The sequence below is a fragment of the Sturnus vulgaris genome, chromosome 15 (assembly GCF_052056855.1).
Source record: "Sturnus vulgaris isolate bStuVul1 chromosome 15, bStuVul1.hap1, whole genome shotgun sequence".
Taxonomy (NCBI): Eukaryota; Metazoa; Chordata; class Aves; order Passeriformes; family Sturnidae; genus Sturnus; species Sturnus vulgaris.
The window spans coordinates 15,878,914-15,897,272 of NC_142257.1; the positions used below are offsets into that span (position 1 = coordinate 15,878,914).

Here is an 18,359-nt window from a genome sequence, read left to right on the forward strand (position 1 = left end):
GAACAGGTAGGGGGAAAAACCGAAGCCCTGCTGTGTTTTATCTTTTGTAAGAGGAAGTTCACATAGCTGCCTTTTTTGGTAGATCTGTTGGAAATTAGATAATTCAAGAATTGAATACAGTCTGACAAGAGATCAAACCTTATTGAACTGGGGGAGAAAATTTGTCATTCCTGGTTTTAAAACTAAGCATGACCTTTCAGGTCTGCACCAGTACATATCAGTTGATAAACCATGCCAGAGAGCTGTCTCAGTTGCTTTCTTAACACAGGGGGTGCATCTGCTCTGGAAGCTCCTGTGCTGGTGGCCAAACAAAAAATACCAGTGGTGTCTCAAAACTTTAGCACCAGCTGCTGCCTGTTCTTAAGCATCAGCATAAGCAGCACTTGAACAACAGAGTGCCCTGAGTGAGACTTCAGCTTTCATCAGAAGTGAGGATTAGAGATGGGAATCTCTGTTCCCGTGCTGTGCTGTCCTTGGGCTCTTTGCACCAGGTTTAGGGAAACTTCTATTCTCCTTCAGACTGTCTTGTAAGAGGATAATTTTCTAATTTCTCCTTGCCTTTCAACACAGAAGCTTCAGGATGCACTTAAAATTTGACAATGCCAGATAATCCATCCCACTCTTGAATATTTGTGTTGCACTCTCCTGCTGGCCTGGTGGTGTAAGCAGGTTTTTCTGTGTTATTTTAGATGGAGCTGACTGAATTTCTCATTTCACTTCTATCACTGGACTCCTGTTGAGAATGAAAGTGATTGAAATAGGAGCAATTGTAGCTTAAATTTGGTGAAATTACTAAACAGCATTGGATGTTTTCAGTTTTGGGAGGCAACAGTGCCTTAGTTGATGGCCCTTCATTTCTTGAAGGCTATTGTTGCTATAAAGGGTTGGGAAATGTTCATTAAGTAAAGTCCCAGATTTTACATTTGCTACCTAAATTCCCTTATTACTTCACATGAAGGTTTTTCCAGTATGAACCTCCAAAGCAGAGCTTTGGTGAACAGATTTGCCAAGGTTGAGGGCCAGTGGTGTCACATGCACGATCTTAATGTTTTTAAAATAGCTAGGGCTACCTATTCGTTTACTCAGGAAGATTCAGCTTTGCTGAGCCCAAGGATTTTAGTGGAGAAAAGCCAGGCATATAATATGGAGAGCACCGTCATCTAGCCATGCCCTTCTAGGCTTTATGAGAAATGCTGCAGAGTATTGTCTCTTCTGCATTATTCTGATCTCTAAGCTTTTCATCCCCAGTCGGCTCTGCACACTTGGTCTATAAACTTCCTTTATTAAAGATTTAGAAATGTGAGCATTGTGCTGAAAATTTGTATGTAACTGTCTACTCCTTGGATTACTTGTTTAAATGTAGAATAACTTTAATGGCTGGAATAAAGCTGCTATAGCTAACTTAAATGTGAGAATCCTTCAAAATAAAAGGGCTGGAAGAAGGGAGGGCAGTGAAAGGCAGCAGGAACAAAAGGCGTTGTGCTCTTCTGTAGATGAAAATCAGTAAGCATAAGGAGAAGAGAGAAAAATTCTCCAAGATAGAAGAACCAGGGGAGAGAACTGCTTTTTCATCAGTGCCAACAGCACAGGTCATGCAGCTGAGGGCTGCACTAGTTTGATGCCTGTTGTTGCCTTTCTTTGCTGATATCTAGCTAAGCACCCTGTCATATATATGTGAATCTGCTGCTTTCTCCTGTTTGCATTCCCCAAAATAGCTGACAGCTTTATAAGGAACAGGCAGCTCAGTGTGTGCCCATAGAAACTGCTGATGACCATTTTCCACTAGTAGAGAAGGGAGTGACAAAAATGCAGTCTTCAAAGTCATCCAAATGCCACCTCTCGGAGCAGGTGTCCTAATGTGTAGGATTTGTGCTGTTCTCACTTTTTTCCATAATAATTGGTTTATGTGGGTGCATACATAAGGGGACAAGGATAGCAAGTGAGATTATTGTGACACTTGAAGTTATTTTAATTTGTTAATATCAAGTGTCTTCCAAGATGATTTAGCTCAGGATGCACCGGTAGATTGGAAAAGAGGGTTGGAGCTGAAATCCATCACACCACTTCAGTTATAAAAGATCAGACTTTATTATTTTAGGGGGTTTTGGGTTGATTTTTCCCCCCCCGGACACCACAGACAAGCCTGGATGTTTTGAAGACTGCAGGGACTGCCTTCAGAGCCAGTGTGAATCCTCAGTTGTGTAAGCTCACCTCACACTGGAGAGGGAACTGAAAACAACAGGTGTGATGCTTTTTAACAAGGGCATCACTGCTAAAGGTGTGGTATGCACACGTGTGTAGAGACAGAGGATGTTGGCAGTGACTTTAGAATGGCAAAAAGCATTATTTTATCTTGCTTCCCTCTGGAACATGAAAAAAAGAGAAAAATGTGAGGCTTTGTTCAGCTCAGCAGCTTTTTAATGCATCTTGGGGAATTCTGAGTCTTTAAGGATCAGAAATGCTTTTGAAGAAATCTCTGTAAATCACATTGTTTAGAAATATGTAGGTTGAGCTTCATCTTCTGCTCTGGCAAGGTCATCTTGCTCACAAGTTGACTCCTTTAATTTTGCCTCAAAAACTGACAGCATGTGAAGTTAGAAGTTGCCACTAAATGGAAACTTACTTAGCAACAGAATCAACAGTTCAATCTCTATGTAGGTCATATATTTTCATATCCAGTGGAATGGCAGGAAATTGGCTAGTAAATTCCAGAAGATGGGAGTATGACAGGGGAGAGGTGGCTGCAGTGTTGGGCATCTGGGGCAGGTGCTTGGTGCTGTTGTTTTTGGGGCAACTTAAGCTGCTGCTCCTGCCAGGGTGAAATTCTGTATCAGTGTAGGGAGTGAGGTCCAGAAGCTGGTCTGGCTGAAAACTGTAATTTTGCTGTCTGGGTTCCTTTGCAGAAACAGTTGATGCAGGTTGTGTATGCTTGTGCAGAAACTTGTGGTGGCACAGCTGGGGCTGAGCCTGGAGGCTTGGGGGAGTGGGAGTGGGGCTGGCTCTGGTGGCAGTGCTGCTGAGGGTGCACTTGTGAAACTGTCCCTAGGCACTTGGTGTGGTCAGGCTCTCTGCCAGCCCAGCTGAGGAGGTGTTCCCAGGTGCTTAACTCTGCCCCATGATTTCTGATCGAGTTTTACAGGAAGAATGGATTTTTCACTTGCTGGAGCCCATGTGAAGGAAGCAATGAGGCACAGCATCTTCTGAAGATATTCTTCACAGGACAGCTTCATAACTAGTACAGTTATGGGAAGATGAGTTTGCAACAAAATTTTTCATGTATGAATTAGATTTAAATTCCTCTAGATTGTGCCAGAAAATTTATTGGAAGACATGGGAAGATTTGTCCAAAGGAGTTTAATGAAATCACTTGTACATAAAGAAGTGATGTTTGCTAGGTGGCTCGGCAGGGTCCTGTCTCTGACCCACCATTCCACCTTTTGGGACTGTCTCTAACCTCAGTTGCTGGAGGAGTCTATTAGGAAATGATTGCTGTTGTGTGCTCCTGGAGGTGGCTGCAGGCTGCCAAGGCTGTCCTTGCTCTGTGCTCAGCACTGGGAGCAGCATCACGGACACTGCTGAACACACGTCTGACAGGAGGGAAATGTCCTGGGCTGGGCTTGGCACTCGGTTCTGCCCTATGGACACCTTCAAGCCTCTCTCAGAGAGAGGGACAGACCATACAGTTGGCTTGGGAAAGCCTTGCTGGTCTCCCTGTGCCAGGGCTGGCTGAACCTGGTGGCCTTGAATGCTGCACCAGCAGGGCAAGTGTTAGCTGGAATAATTAATCAATAAAGAGAGCTGGCAGCAGCTTGGCAGAGTCAGGTGGAGGGATGTAGACTAGTGCTACTGCATGCACCTGCAGGAGAGCTATGCAGATTGACCACTTCCTTGGAGAGAAATACTTTTCGTGCTGGCTGCTTGCCATTCGTGAGACCTGTTTAGTAAGGTTACGTGCTTTGCTTGTGGTAATGAGGACTTGGCTTTATTTGAGCAATTTAAGCTCAGTTCTTGTTCACAGAGCCTAAGGTTACTGTTCCCTCCTCCCTTTAAAGCTACATGCGTAGATAATTGTCTGAACAAACAGTGGGCAAAACTGCTCCCTGCAGAAAAATAACTGCTTTTCACTGCCACTCATTCAGTGAAGTGGCATCTGGAAGACTCTCCAGATAGTCACAGGAGGTTTGGTGTGTAACAGGAAGATGCAAAGAAGCCAAATCCTACAGCTGTCAGTGTTCTCTGTGTTTTTCACGCTCTTGGATGGGTTCTCCTGGCTTGATTTGTTCTCAGTTTGTGCTGATACTCACGGCTTCCACCCCAGCCACGATGTTCCACAGCATAAGTACCCAACACATTTAAAAAACAGATGAATTGCTTTCTCAATCTTATGGAGGTGCTGTAGGGATTAATTAATTCTGACAAAGTGCTTTCTGGCTGAGATGTCAAACTGACATTTCAGGACTAATGGTATTGTTTAGTGAAACTGTTTAGTTCTCTTCAAATGCCTAATTACTATTTTAGAAGAATGTACTCTATGGAATGTACTCTTTATTGATTTAAAGCACGTAATAAACAGTATTGATTTGCAAGAGGCAGTCATTCATATCTGCTCTGTGCAGAGTTGAGATGTAAGGTGGTCACACAGCTACTTTGAACCGGAATGTAAGTGAAACTATTGCTTAAATGACCCTGCAACAGCTTGCAGATTTCTCATATGTGACTTTCAACTTCCTTAATAGCCTTGTACTCAGAACAAGGGCAGTCCCCTGCCAAGGAGAGGGCTCTCTGCTATTTCATCCTTCACTACCCTACTCCACAGGGAGGATGGCCTGCAGAGGAACAGCAGTGGGTAAAATACCTTCTGGATCCTTCAAGCAGCACAGGAAAATGTAGGTAACCCCAGAACTGCTCTGTGAAACCATACTGTGGATAATGTAGTGGTTAATTTTGCTTTTGCTAGGCACAGCTTTGGAAGTCATGGGCCAGCTGTGCCCCTGCAGCCTCCAGAAGATGTGCTGGAGGCACAGCTGCACTGGCTGTCCCCTTGGCCCTGCAGCCTCCAGGCCATCAGGGGCATGAATCCCATGGGACATCCTCGAGGGGCTCAGGCAGGCTGGCACCATGGCTTGGCAGCAGAAACTTGTCACACCATGGCACCTGGCCCCTGAGTGGAGGAGTCATCTCCTGACATCTTCATCCTGGACACTGGCTCCACTGTTGGACTGTTTGAAACACTGAGTGTATGTTTGAGCTGCTTATCCAAATTACCTTAAAGGGGATTTGGGTGGGGATGATAATGGAAACTATTTGGCTGTCACAGGTGATGCAGCTCTGTGAATTATCCAGCTTGTTTCCTGTGAGGCATCTCAGGCTGGTGGCCTGTCTTGGGTGGTGCTGGGTATTTAAAAAAAAGAAAAGTAAGACTTACCTAAATTCTTATTATCTGTACTGTATCTAATTCCAGGTGAGCTTTTCATATTGAATTGTGTTTTGGTTTTTTTAATAAATCTTCATAGCATGAATAACATTTGGTATTGTAGAGTTTTGGTGTAGTTTAACTTGAAATTAAATCATCATTTTGAACAGGCTTTTTTGTTGGGGCATGGATGTGGTGGTGCTCAGGTGTATTTGATTAGTAGTGTGTTAACCCTGCAGAGAATAAGGAGGTTAAACTCTCCCATTCCGTGTATAATTCAACATTTCTCAACATCTGGTCTCTCTCCACTTCAGCTGTCAGTTGACCCACTTGTTTAGATTTTTCTGAAATTCCTTGAAGTCATCTCCACATCCAGCTAACCTAAATAGCTTGTCAGCCAGCAAGGCAGTAAGCCAGGTTTGCTATTTGTCTTTTCTTATGTCACACCACAAGGTCTAATCATCAGAGTTAACACAAGTTATTGCCTTGATGGAACTGTTTAATTCTTGTATGGCCACATACATAGAAGGCTTTAGGCTGTTTAACAGCTAGTTCTCAAAAAGCTTTACAGTATTCTAGACATGGCAGATTTGTCTGGCAAAGAGATCTCTTTGCAGCCCTTACTGAATGTTATTCTGTCTTATTTTAATCTGCATGTGGAGGGAAGGGAAATGTTACGGCTTCTGCCATGTCCCATGGTTTTCTGTGGCACTAAAGTTTTGTATATCTTAGACTTCTTAACTTTTCGATGTTTTTCTTTTTAAATTTGGATGTGAAAACTCAGCTGAGTTGGTCTATAATTCTGAGTAAATACATTGTCATCTGTCATCTGTTAATTACTCATTGCTGTGTGGCAGCCATGGTGAGTTTCTCATACAAGTGGCTTACTAATAATTCAGTTTAGAAGGTATCTGCCATCATCTGCCTGATGCTAATGAAAGCATAACCTGAATGTGAATGCTGTCGTGAAGCACATCTCGTTTGCTTCTCATATATTCCTTGGGCAGTACTCCTCACTTCCTTTTTAAGATTTCTTTTCAGGAGAAGATTGTGTAGATGGAAGAGGAGAGGTGCATGGCAAGAGCCTGGCATGGTCACTTATGAAAGGGTTGCATGGATAAAAATCTTAGTTTGCAAAGACAAATTTGCAACTGAACTGGTCACACAGAGTCTTCCACTCGGGCTTGTTTTCACACATCTTTTGTAAATGCCACTCTTATCCCTAACGCAAATGTTCTGTTGAATTTTCTCATCCTTATTCTCTATTTGTCCAGTAGTCTGTAGCTAATACCCCAGAGTGCTTCCTGGTTTCTTTCCTGGATACTTCCCAGGTGCAGGCTCCTGCAGTTTTGGATGGTAGCTCTGACAAGCTGTGTTGCATCTTCAGTAGCTTGGCTGGGCTGGTCCTTTCCAGTGCAGTCACTGTGGGGCTTGGATCAGGTGCTGTGGTGCTTCTTCCTTCCTGTCGGGAAAAGATCCCTCGATGAGGGGAAGAGCACATGACTGCAGCTGAGCACGCTGCAGTTCACAGCCTGCTTCAGACCTGCCTGTTGGGGGCTGGGAGGATTTGGTCGTGTGTCAGACCGTGTCCCATCGTGTCTCTGCCACAGCCCCAGGCAGCAAGATGGGCTGGAAGCGGCTCCGGTTTCCTCACCAGAGCCAGGTGCCACCAGGTCCTTGAAAGAAGGTGGCACTTGGTGCAGTTAACTGCTGGGTGTTGGGGTTGTGCTGTGTGTAGTACAAAAATGAGAACAGCCCAAGTGGTATTCACACCCATAAACCTTCTGCTAGGAAATCTGCTTGAGGCACTGGCTTCTCATGGAGTGTGGCGTGTTGGTAAGTGTCCTTTGCAGTCAGATTTCGTACTGAACAGACTTGCAGTGAAAGTTTAATAATTTTAACAATACCCTTCAAAGGCTTTATTGTTTGAATTACATGTCTGGAGTAGTTGGGCATTTGTGTGGCAACAACTCCAAATGACAATACTGCCTCTTACCTGTTTTTATTGAAGACAGGCTGGAATGCTGCTTTGGTCCAGCTGCTTTGTGACTAGCCTAGATGCCTGTTCAGAGGTGTAGGGAATAATGAGGTTATGTCAATATCAATTAGGAATTTCACAACAGTTTTATTATTCATGTTGCATTCTCCATATTTATGGAGGATTACTCCCCCCTAGCTAGTGGCTTTGCAGTCAGAGGCAAGCTGTTGACCTGTCATTTTATACCTTTGTGTTCCCAGCTCTGGTGCACCCCTTTTTCCAGTGATTGTTGCTTCAACTTTTTCTCTCCCAAGCCGTATAACACTGTTGCTTATTTCCCTCATGGCCATGTTTGCAGGGTCTTTAAAGCCTTTCATAAGTAAGCACTTTGCCTGATGGGAGAAGGAGGTTTATGGAGTTAGAAAGAAAGGCAAGAAATACGCTGTAGGTAATAGATTCCAAAAATGCAAATTTGTTTAAGCAACTTCTTAAGAAGGGAGGGAGGAAGGAATTGAAGATTAAAACCTGTGTTTATATACATGTAGAAGCTGGAGGCAAAGCAATCCATTCATAAATATACAATAGGATTTATGTCATGGTGAGAAGTGCTACATGCATATTCATGTGTAATTTGCAAATCCTTTGGTGATTAAATACTTTACTCCATACTCAAGAACTAAATAACCTTCTTGTTGAAATGAGATGTCCAAAGGCTCTAATGCTTCTCTAGTGGAGGGGAAAGGCTGGGTGGTGTAATAGATCTGATACTTTAATTTTGACTCTATTAAAATAGTTTTAGTGTGCTTTTGGCATTATTTTATTAGTATAATCAGGAAGTTTTGAACAAAGCATGAAGCAGAGAATTGCAAGAAATATTGTAAAGCCTGTCATGCTAAGAAAAGCAAATAGGCTTAGGAACTTGTTAGGATGTTTTTCTCTCAAACTGATTTTAATGACAAATACCTTTATCTAAACTTTCATATCCCTCAGGTAAACAAAGACTTGAACTAGTAACAGCTTGGAGTGCCGCTGTATTAAATAAGTAGCTTTGTATGAGTGGAAGTGAATTGCCTTTAAAGGATATAGCCTCAGTTATTGACTAAGAGATGGATATGAATGCACTGTTGCCAGTGGTTTAGGTTTTCAAAAGTCTTTAAGTACTGTCGACAAAGTACATCCTTTCTAACAGCATGAACAGGGAAAATACTGCTATGGAGTAACTGTTTCCTGCACCTGGTGTTGCATGCAGGTGAATGCTCAGTGACAGTGCCACGTTCCTGGGTAGGGTGTGGTGATGTAACTGGTTTGTCTTGCCGGTCAGTCGTGGCACTAAATGATCCTCTGAAATGGGACAGCAGCTGCCAGGCATCCTACTGAAAAAACAGAGCTCAGCCTGTGCCTCTAACACCACCATAAGATGAGGCTGGGACTTGTTGTGCGATTTGGTGCTCTGTGCCTGCCCTCACCTTCCTCGGGATCCTGTCACAGCTGGAAGTGACGCTCCTGTGTCCCCTGTACAGCCACCAGCTGCTCTGTTTGTGCAGCAGAGTGGTGGCCTCGTGGCACTGGACGTCTGTGGTGGCTGGTGTTTGTGTATTTTTTTGGGCAATCACGAATCAGAGCTCTTCTCAGCTCCTAAAAACTGGACTTAAGCCTGGTCAGTTCCATCTAGGTAAATTCCCTGTATATCCTTTGGGAAAGCTGTGGTTTATTCCTGTATCTGGACCATCACAAAGGGTTTCTTACTGTGCTCTCAGGTGTTCCTGATGGCTCATTTTGGAATTGCTCCTTTTTGTAGCTTTATGAGCTCTTTATCCTTCGTGCATAGTTTTGTGTTGGGAGAATATAAAGTACATCGTTGCTGGATGGGAGAAGCCAACAAGAGGTCTCGTGCTCTTTCTTCACCACTGAGGTTAGTCCCTCTTTGAAAGTTGTGTTGTCTGATTTAGTTTTGCTGCTCTTGTTCTGTAGCAGCCTGCCTGAGGGATGCTTTGATTAAGCTGAACAAGAAGACAGAGCAGTGCAGTTAAACTCACTAAGGACTATATATGCATTTTTCTGGCTGGCACAGGTGTAGCAAATTGCCCTTTTAGTCCTGTTTACTTGTTTTTCTCATTCAGTCACAGGTAGTTTCTGCTCCTTGGTGATCAGAGAAGAGCCCTGGATCCCCTGCTGCTGTCTTGTGCTGTGATCAGGGGGCATGTGGCAGAGGCTCTGTCCCTTCCGTGCCTGGGGGCTCTGCTGTACAAAGCTTTTCTTCAGCTGATTTGAAATAATGTTTCCAGGTAACTAGAAAGCTGTTGCTTTTACAATGAGCCCTGAGAATTTGTATCATCTGCCATGTCAGAGCAGCTGTGTGTCTAAGCTGGTGGCTGGTCACATAAGGGTGTGAAGGTACAACACTACTTGAAGAATATGAATTGGAGTAGTTCTGTAAGAAGCACAAAATTGAGCTAAACAAACCCAGTTCTCCTTAAGCTGAGTCCTGAGTTGGTGACTTCTTGGATTTATAGAGTGGGCAGTTCACCCATCAAGCAGTTCAGATGCACATGGGGGAATGGTGGTGTGTGAGGTGTGGTGGTTCTCATTACTGTGACCACATGTATGAGCTGGTTTTATGCCAGTATTTTTTATTATATGTGATGAGGAAAGCTAAAAGATGTAATTTACAAATCCCATGTTTTAAAAGAGTGCTATTCAGGTAGAGGCTGAATGGGAGGTGAATTGGATTTCCCTCGTTTCAATAACTATAAGTGGTTGCCTCTGGTTTGATCTCAGAAGGGTGCAGTGAACCATTGCTTACAGTATTGTAACCAGTTGCAATTTTGCTGGTGGAAGAAGTAAAAATCTTTGCCCTACAGGTTGGTTCTGGCTGTGAGCACAATCTCCACTGGCTGGGCTGGAGCAGGCTGAGGAGCTGCTGAGCCATCCTGCTGTGGGGGGTGGCCATTCCTTTAGCCTGGGTGCCCATCTGACTCCTCACTGATTTTGCTGGCATGCAGAAAACTGCTCCCTCTCTTTTTGGGCACAGGTTCTGCTGCTGCAGTAAGTTGGAACAGCCCAAGGACTATCTGGCAGCAGTGACAAGTTGAGGTGGGAGTGACCTTCCTGCCAAGCATGGTTCCCCTGGAAGTCACAGCTCGCTCCTGAGCTGCTGTCAGTGCAGTTGTGCTGTGCTTGCCTGGCACCACGGGTGGTGAGTGTGGGTTCAGCCAGGCAGCTCTGTCACTTGTAGTTTGTCTTTCAAAGCAGACAGCTTAAATATCAGTTTGATGCTTTCTCAGTGCTGTGCTGTGGGCTGTAATTCCATCTGCTGCAACACGGTGAAGGTGACACCTGGAAAGGTATGTGCTGCTTTCTGGATGTCCTCCCTGTACCTTCTGCATGCAGAACTGGAGGCACCATTTTACCTGCTTGTTGGCCTTGCTCAGCATGTGGGTGCTTGGGAGCCTAGCAAAACACTCAATATTTTCTCTGAAGTGCTGCTAGAATTTCAATGTCATATTTCATTCATCCTGACCACTGCAGTTTCTGCAGTATCACCACCCTTTGTCTTCACTGCTTTGGAACAGTAGCAGCACCTGCTTATGCTATTGATTTGGCAATTAGAAAGACATTGAACAAAAGATATTATTAGTGGTAAGCAGGAGTGTTCAAACACCTCTGTCTGTAAGGTCTGTGTTTTTAATAGTTCTGCAGATTCATCACTGATTTTGGAACTTGATTGCAAGTTGGCTCTCTGGATCAGTCTGTAGATTAGATTAAAGTTACTAGACAAGGGCAGCAGGAGTACTTTGTTTGTCAGAGAATTTCAGCTTGATCTTTGCAGGTCAGCTGAACTGTGGATAATGATTTATTTAGCCGTGCTGGTGGGAGTAAGTTAATATGCATGTTGTGAATTCTGCACTGGTGGTGTAGATCGGCATTCGGATAGAAATGAATAAAAAGGGTAACACAGTGAAACTGTTTCCTTAAAAAAAATTACCGGCATGGGAGTTGCATTTCATTCAGGTGTTGATGGGAAGTAGTAGTGAGTTAAGCAGCAAATTTTAAACCTGTAAGCTCTCATGATGGCTTGCTTAATAGCAGGTGTACGGTACTGTAAGGCACAGTGTCAGATCCATTAAACACAGCTTTGACGTAAGGATGAAAATGAATAGCTGAGATATTTTAGGTAATTGCCTTGAGCAACCGTGGTGGTTGTATTCGAGCAGCTTCAGTGAGTTATAAACAAGCTTCAGCTGAGGCCAGACCAAGCAACTGAAGATTTGCACAGTGCCTGTTGTGGTTTGCCTGAAGAGCAGCACACATAGTATATGCAGGCTGTACTCCTGAATTTCTCGTTTTCCATACCCACCGGGGAGTGGGTGTTCAGATAACACTTTCCACCTCCCCAGCTGCTTCAGTTTTACCTCAAGTGCCTTGCAACAAATACTGGTTTTGACTGAGGGAGACTGACTCATTCAGCTGCTTCTTATCCCTTGGCATATATAAAGGCTACAAAACCTGATAGTGATGGAGAAAAGTGTTACTGAGGGATCTTGGCAAGAAATACTACTTTGCACTGTCTGAAAAAAACCCCGCAGCTTTCTCCTTTTTTTTTATTTGGATGAAAGAAGGGAAAGCACAACTGAGTTTGGACAGGAATGTCTTTCTAACAATGTCAGCTATAAAAAAAATTGTATTATGCATAGAGAATACTGGCTTTGAAGTAGCTTGTTCTTCAGAACCTTGCTTTCTGAATTTCAGGGGAAGGTACTAGCGACCTGGGATATTCCAGATCTCACAAGAAAATCTCAGAAGTGAAATGTCTTGTGCCTTAAAGCATCTGCAGATCCTGCAACTTGTTTGCTAGGCTGCTTTACAAAGAGGGCTTATTTATGTGAGGAGAGCATAGGTGTAGCTCACCATCTTCTTTTCCTGACTACATCCCCTGCATTGAAAACTGAGAGAAAGAAAATACCTTGTTACAGATGAACAGGAGCTGGGGCTTGCTATGGCAGAACACAAAGAAATGTGATTCCCTACTGTGCTAGGTTTGTGTGGCCTCTACTAGATTTTAAGAGCTTATTTTGACCAACTTGTATTTTCCAAGACAAAGCTGAAACTCTTGCAGATTTGTGCCTTCTGTTGCTTCCCTCAACTTGCAAGGAAGAAAAACATGTGAAAATGGAGGTGGTTTGGCTTGACTTGTTACAAAGCCCCAAAATAATATTCTGTGCGTTATGCACCAAATGCTTAAAATCCGCTTTTGGAGTTCGCATTAAATAATAGGCAATATGGCAATACATAGTTGGTAAAAATGGAAAATCCAGTGCCAAACACATAGTTTTGAAAGTATAGCATAATCTGTAGTTACGTGATCGCTTAGGATAGGGCTCTCCACAGGATGTAGCCATGCTGTGTGGATGAAGCCGGTCAGAGCGGTTAGAGCATGTTATGTCAAACATTTAGAAGTTTGGGAAACAAAAGTGAAACCCTCATCAGAAGAAATTCAACAATTGCCATAAATATCATTTAATCCATGAAAAACATAGCTATTGCTCCCAGTTTTTGCATTAAAAGCTCTGGGATGGTTTGTCCACGTGCAGTGTGGAAGGCAGTCCTGGTCTGAGCTGCAGACGTGGGGTGCTCTGGGGAGAGCTGCTGCCTTACAAAGCAAAACTCGGCACCAGTAAATGAAATGAACTGGTGATGACTGAAGGGAACAGACATGTCTAGTGTGCTGCAGCATTCTCTGTCTGGCAAGCACCTAGGGCAGGGATCTCCATCTGTCGTGGGCTCGGCCCCTCGAGGAGTGGCTGCTGCCATAGGAACGGCGATCCCTCCGACCCTTCTGCCGGGATAAACCCGGGACAGCGGGCTCCGATGGCGAGCTCTTTGTCCTCACAACCCATCACCTGCACTGCTGCCGTGTCCTCCCTAACGCCCCTCTTGCAGCTTCAGAATATACCTTAAACATTATGCTGCAGTCTGCTTCCAGATGCTCAGTGAGAAAAAATGGAGTAAGGATTTTAAGAATCTTTGGGGAAGCGATATGTGCAACGGAGGGTCACAGCAGCCGGTCTGAGCCTTGCAGGGCTCAGCTTTGTATTCAGATGCGCTGGCCTGCGAGCTGCAGACATTCCAGATACTTGTGTTCGTTTTGGCTGTATCCAGGCACGCACTCACAAAGAGCAAGATGCGTGCAGTGAAGTATAAATCCCGTCCTCTAATGACTCAAAGCACTGTTGTGTGCGCATACATGCTTAACAGATTGTATAATTAGCTGGCTTTGTAAGCTGGCAGCATGTATGATTCTCCAGTAGCTCCCTAAAAATCCTGTGTGGTGTAGGGAGTATATGCAGGTCCTTAAGCTGCTTGTATCCATGCAGTGATGGCTGAGAGGGGGCTGCATCCCCTGTGCCCGATGGAGAACGGCTTCCCAGGCCCAATGCCACCACCTCTGCCTGTCCCTGAGCCCTGTGCTGGCAGCAGCTCTTCTGTTCCCCTTGGCTGCTGCTGCTGGGCTGGTTTGGCTGGCGTCTCTGGGGACAGGGGCTGTCCCCAGGGCAGTCCCCACGCAGTGCCCTTGGAGACGGGCTCAGCAGATGGTGCAGCCAAGTGTTTCAGTTCGATTAGGCGTCGGCCCAGGCTGGAGCCCGGTTTGATTCGCAGTATTTAATTCAGGAGTCACACGGCTCGCTGCCGAGCTCTCCCAGCCCTGCAGCACCGGCACAGAGGTGTTGCTGGGCCGGCAGGACAAGGCTGGGCTGCGCTGCCCGGAGGAATGCCACAGCTTGTGCGGTGTCCGGGACACGCCGAGGGCGGGAGCAGCACCGGGCCCAGGCCTGCGTGCTTGGGATGTCATTGGAGCCGGGGAGGAGCCTGACCTTGAGAATCCTTATCGAGATGAAAAGGTGCAGCGAGGGAGCGCATTCCTTTATGGATGCTGGCAGCGGGCGCTGCGGCTGCACGGCTCCGGCTCCGGGAGCTGCCTGCCCACAGCCCGGCCGGCCCCGGCAGCTGCAGCGGGCTCGGGCTGTGCGAGCCCAGGGCTTCTGGAGCTGACTCTTTCTATGCATTTATAAGTAATAATGAGCCTGAAGGCAGGAGCAAGGCGAGCTCTGGCAGCTGGAGAAGATGGGCCACTCGAGAGGACCAGGTTTAATTATTCCCTGGCAGGTGAAGCTCGTCTGTGAGTTTGGTGCCCAGAAATGCGGTGAGCAGCCAGACAGCTCATCCCAGCCAGCAAGGGAGTTGTGGTTTTCCCCAGTGCTGCTCCTGTTCCTGACACTCCTCTGTCCCTGGCACTGCTGAGTCCCCCATACCTAGCTGGGAATGCCAGCTCAGAACGGTGTGGGTGCTGTTCTGCTCTGATGCTGAGCAGAATTAGTTTGTGGACGGGCTTGGAGGGTCCAGAGCTGCTGGTCTGGGGAGAAGAGCAAGGAAAAGCTGTGTAGGGAAAAGTGGGAGAGATGCTTTTTACAGAACAACAAACCCTTAGCCTGGCTCAGTTGCTGATGTCTTTGTGCTGTGGATCCAACACAATTCTCCCTCTCTCCGCAGTGCTAGCACATGCACTTGTACAGTCGCACGCAAATTCAGGTTAAATAACTGCATCTCCTAGAAACTGATCCTTTTCTGAGATGCTTTTTGAGTGCTTTTAATCCTGAAGTGACACTGTACATATAAAGCAACCCTTGCAGTGCAAAAAAGTAATCAACACTTACTACTATGAATATGTGCCGTAAAATGAAAAAACACTGCATTCCTGAAGAACTCTAGGTATTGTTACAGCACTTCTGTTACTGAGGCTGTGCTGCAGCTTTGGAAGCAGGTACTTAAAATTCATTGGTTTGTGGTGGGCTTTTTTTCCTCTTGACAAGGATAGAATAAAACCTGTCTTTCTCCATGGCTATAGGAATATAGCCCTGTGTTTTTAGGAACATACTGTGTGGTTTTTGTTAGAGGAATTCAGGCATTTACTGATGTCTTTGATAATTGCTTTCTAAATGCTTAGCTTAGAGCATTTGCATAAAACCTTATCTCACATAACAAGTTCAGATTTTTTCCAGTTTTGAGGATCTAGTAATTTGGATGTGTACTAATGACCTTGGGACATTTGTTTTTAGGCCATGTGGAATGGTGTGGCCTCAGCCCAAGGGAGGTGGAACTTGCCCCTGCTGCAGAGGCAGTCCCATTGCTGTAGTACATGAAGAATTGTTTCCCTGCTGAATGAGTTGAATCAGCTTGCTGGGGAGTGACATGAGTAGTCATGCCACCACCCCTGATGCTCCTGTGGAAGTGGTATTTGGTTGTGTTGAGTGGCAGAGTTGCCAGGGTTGGTTTAGGCTGGCAAGTGCTGTATCCAGTGTGATTACAGAGAATGTGTTGCATGTGCTGAGGCTGCTTCTGAACAAAGCACAGCATGGTGTGAGAACATCTTTTTCTGTCAAAGCTGGTGGCCTTGCTGGCCAGCCTCCTCATTGCTCTGAGCTTCATGCCATGGCTTCAGCTTCTGTTTGCCATAATACTTAAAACAAATCTGGTATCTCTGGCCTCTTTCTTTGGGGTTATTTGGTTTGTAAAGCTGGCATGAAATGCAACCTATTTGCTGGGATTCAGCTCCTTCATTTTTTAATGTGGAATAGCTAGGATGGTGGTAGTCATGCTGGTGTCTGCTGTCAGACAAGCCAGGAGCTTGGCTGAGGTGCATACCTACTGTATATGTACGGGAAAAGTGGGAATACAGAGATAGCAAAAAGACAAACAATATGTGGGTTTAGCCACCTTCACCAGGGTATACTGGAAAGAGGAAGATTGTTCCTTTGGAAGGAGAGAGGTTCCTGTGTGCACTTGGTCATAAACAAAAGTAAAATAGTAGCTAAATATTAATAATGAGACTATGTAAGGTGTGTCCCTGACACATACCTGGAGCATGAAGTGTGAGCAGCAGTGATAAAGTGATATGTATGCTGAGTCTCTGCTTAGTGGAAAGAAATGCAATCTGTTTTGAATTGAGGAATAACTGAAAAACCGAATCCTCAGGTGGCTTGTGCCATTTCTGAGCTGGAAGAAGGACTGTTAAGTGGGCTTTAAACTACTCAAGATAGATGGGAAAGGAGAAGGCAAGAGAGTAAGTGAAGTGGCATTGTAACTTCCATGTTAACACAAATTTGATCTGTTGGCAAAATATATTCATAGTGGATCATTAAAAATAAACGATATTTGCGAGAGTAAATCAATCAAACTCATTTGGTGATGCAAATCTCACTTTTGCTGTCCTCAGATGCATGAGCAGCCTTCAATAGTTGTTGATTTGTATCGACTCCCTTGCAATGTGTGAAGTACTGAGCTGTGTTTAGTGCTTTGTACAGTTCTGCCTATAAGCACAGTTTGGCATGATTTTTTTTTTGTGGCTTAACTACATGGTAAATCAAGGGTTTGTTACTTTGGATGAAAAAGATACGAAACCTATTAGTTTTATACTCTTACTTTCTAACTCTGTGTCTCCTAAAGCTTTCCTCTCACAAGGTTGGTCTGGTAATTTGTTCTTATTCTGACATTTTTAAACAGTATGGCTTTTCAGGATCTGAGAATACATTGCCTCAACACTTAAAGCAGCAGTAGTAGATCGTAAAGCTCATATTGTGAATTCCGAGTGCTTCTGTGCTTCAGCAATGCTGCATTCATGAACTGAGGGCTGTGCAACTTGGGCTTTCTCCTCTTTGGATCAGAAATGAGTTGCCGTGCTTTCATTTCTAAAGGATGTCCTCAGTGCTAACTCACAAGGCTGAGTCTGTTGAAATAGTTTGGGTTTGCCACTCTTGAAGGAATGTATGGCATGGATTGCAGTTTGCAGGGCTATGCTTATGCTCAGGTGAGTATTCTGTATCTTGAATTCACAGCTGCTTTGCAAGCAGAAGAATTTTTGTTCTCCTGTGTTGTCCACTGCTCTGACATCGTCTTGACCAGGCATCGACTCTGATTCTTGCAAGCATCCAGAAATACTCGTGTTCATACCTGGTACTGCTGGGTTTAGGATGGCATTGAAGGGGCCCTGTGAGTGCCCTGAGGCCCCTTGGGGGTTCACGTGGCTTGGTGGTTACCTCTGTGTAGCAGGGTTCTGCTCTATCTGGCCAGATTTCCAAGGCAGGCCGATGTTGGATCAGAGCCATGTAGTCATGTTTTCAGAACTAGGCACTGCATAAGAGCTGAGTGGCTGCAGCTGATCTGACTTAGGGCAAGCAGCAGAAGATGCTCTGATGATGCCATGCTGCTTGCCTAGACTGTGATCTGCAAGGCGTGCAGGCCAGAGAGCCTGCTAATGTTGCTGTTGAGGATTGATAGCTCTATAAGTCAGTCAGAACATTTATAATACAAAAATAGCAAGCAGGCAGCCCCACCAAAGCTGCTGTATGGATGAGCAATTAGCCCAGTGCTAGCAGGAGGTGAACCAGGGAGCAGCATGCCAGTCATGAGCATATAAAACTCCTGTGATTCCCTTGTCCTTTCCAGATAGGTTTTCATACTAACAGTGCTTGTTTTCTATGCTGGGGAGATTAGATGAGTCCAGTGATGCCACCCTGGGGTTGTCTATTTTCTCACTTCAAATGTCCTGTGAATAAAGGGCACCAGAGCTGACAGGAGGCAGGTTGCAGGATAGATAGAACATGCTGGTGAGAAGTACAGGAGCATGCTTTTCTTCTGAAAGAACTCAGGTTTGTAATCACTGTACATTAAATGTAAATTCTTAGTCTGATGAAGTCCAGTTGTGGAGTGAATCCCAAATCTCTTCCCCATTATTCCTGCCTGGATGGTGAGCCCAGTGCTCACTGCACTGCACATGTTCCTGAGTGCTGAGGTAGGGCAGTTATTCCATACCTGCCTCCTTGCTGAGATCTTATTTATAAGATATTTATTTAAATATTTATCTTTTTCTGACAGTAGCTATTGGTTCCCTGCTCTAGGAGCTGTATTGTGGGG

At 45.0% G+C, this 18,359-nt stretch overlaps 1 protein-coding gene across 2 annotated transcripts in view; it reads left to right on the forward strand.

Moving 5' to 3' along the window:
* The window catches only part of WWC1 (WW and C2 domain containing 1), a 66,713-nt gene that overhangs the window by 3,043 nt on the left and 45,311 nt on the right, over positions 1-18,359 (forward strand). The window contains exon 1 of one of the 2 annotated variants that reach the window (XM_088173831.1): positions 4,807-4,886. The exons of the other annotated variant lie outside the window; for it this stretch is intronic. Coding sequence (XP_088029957.1) covers positions 4,822-4,886 — 65 coding nt within the window. The 5' untranslated portion in view covers positions 4,807-4,821. Of the gene's footprint in view, positions 1-4,806; positions 4,887-18,359 lie in introns of those variants that run through there. 2 annotated transcript variants of the gene reach the window in all.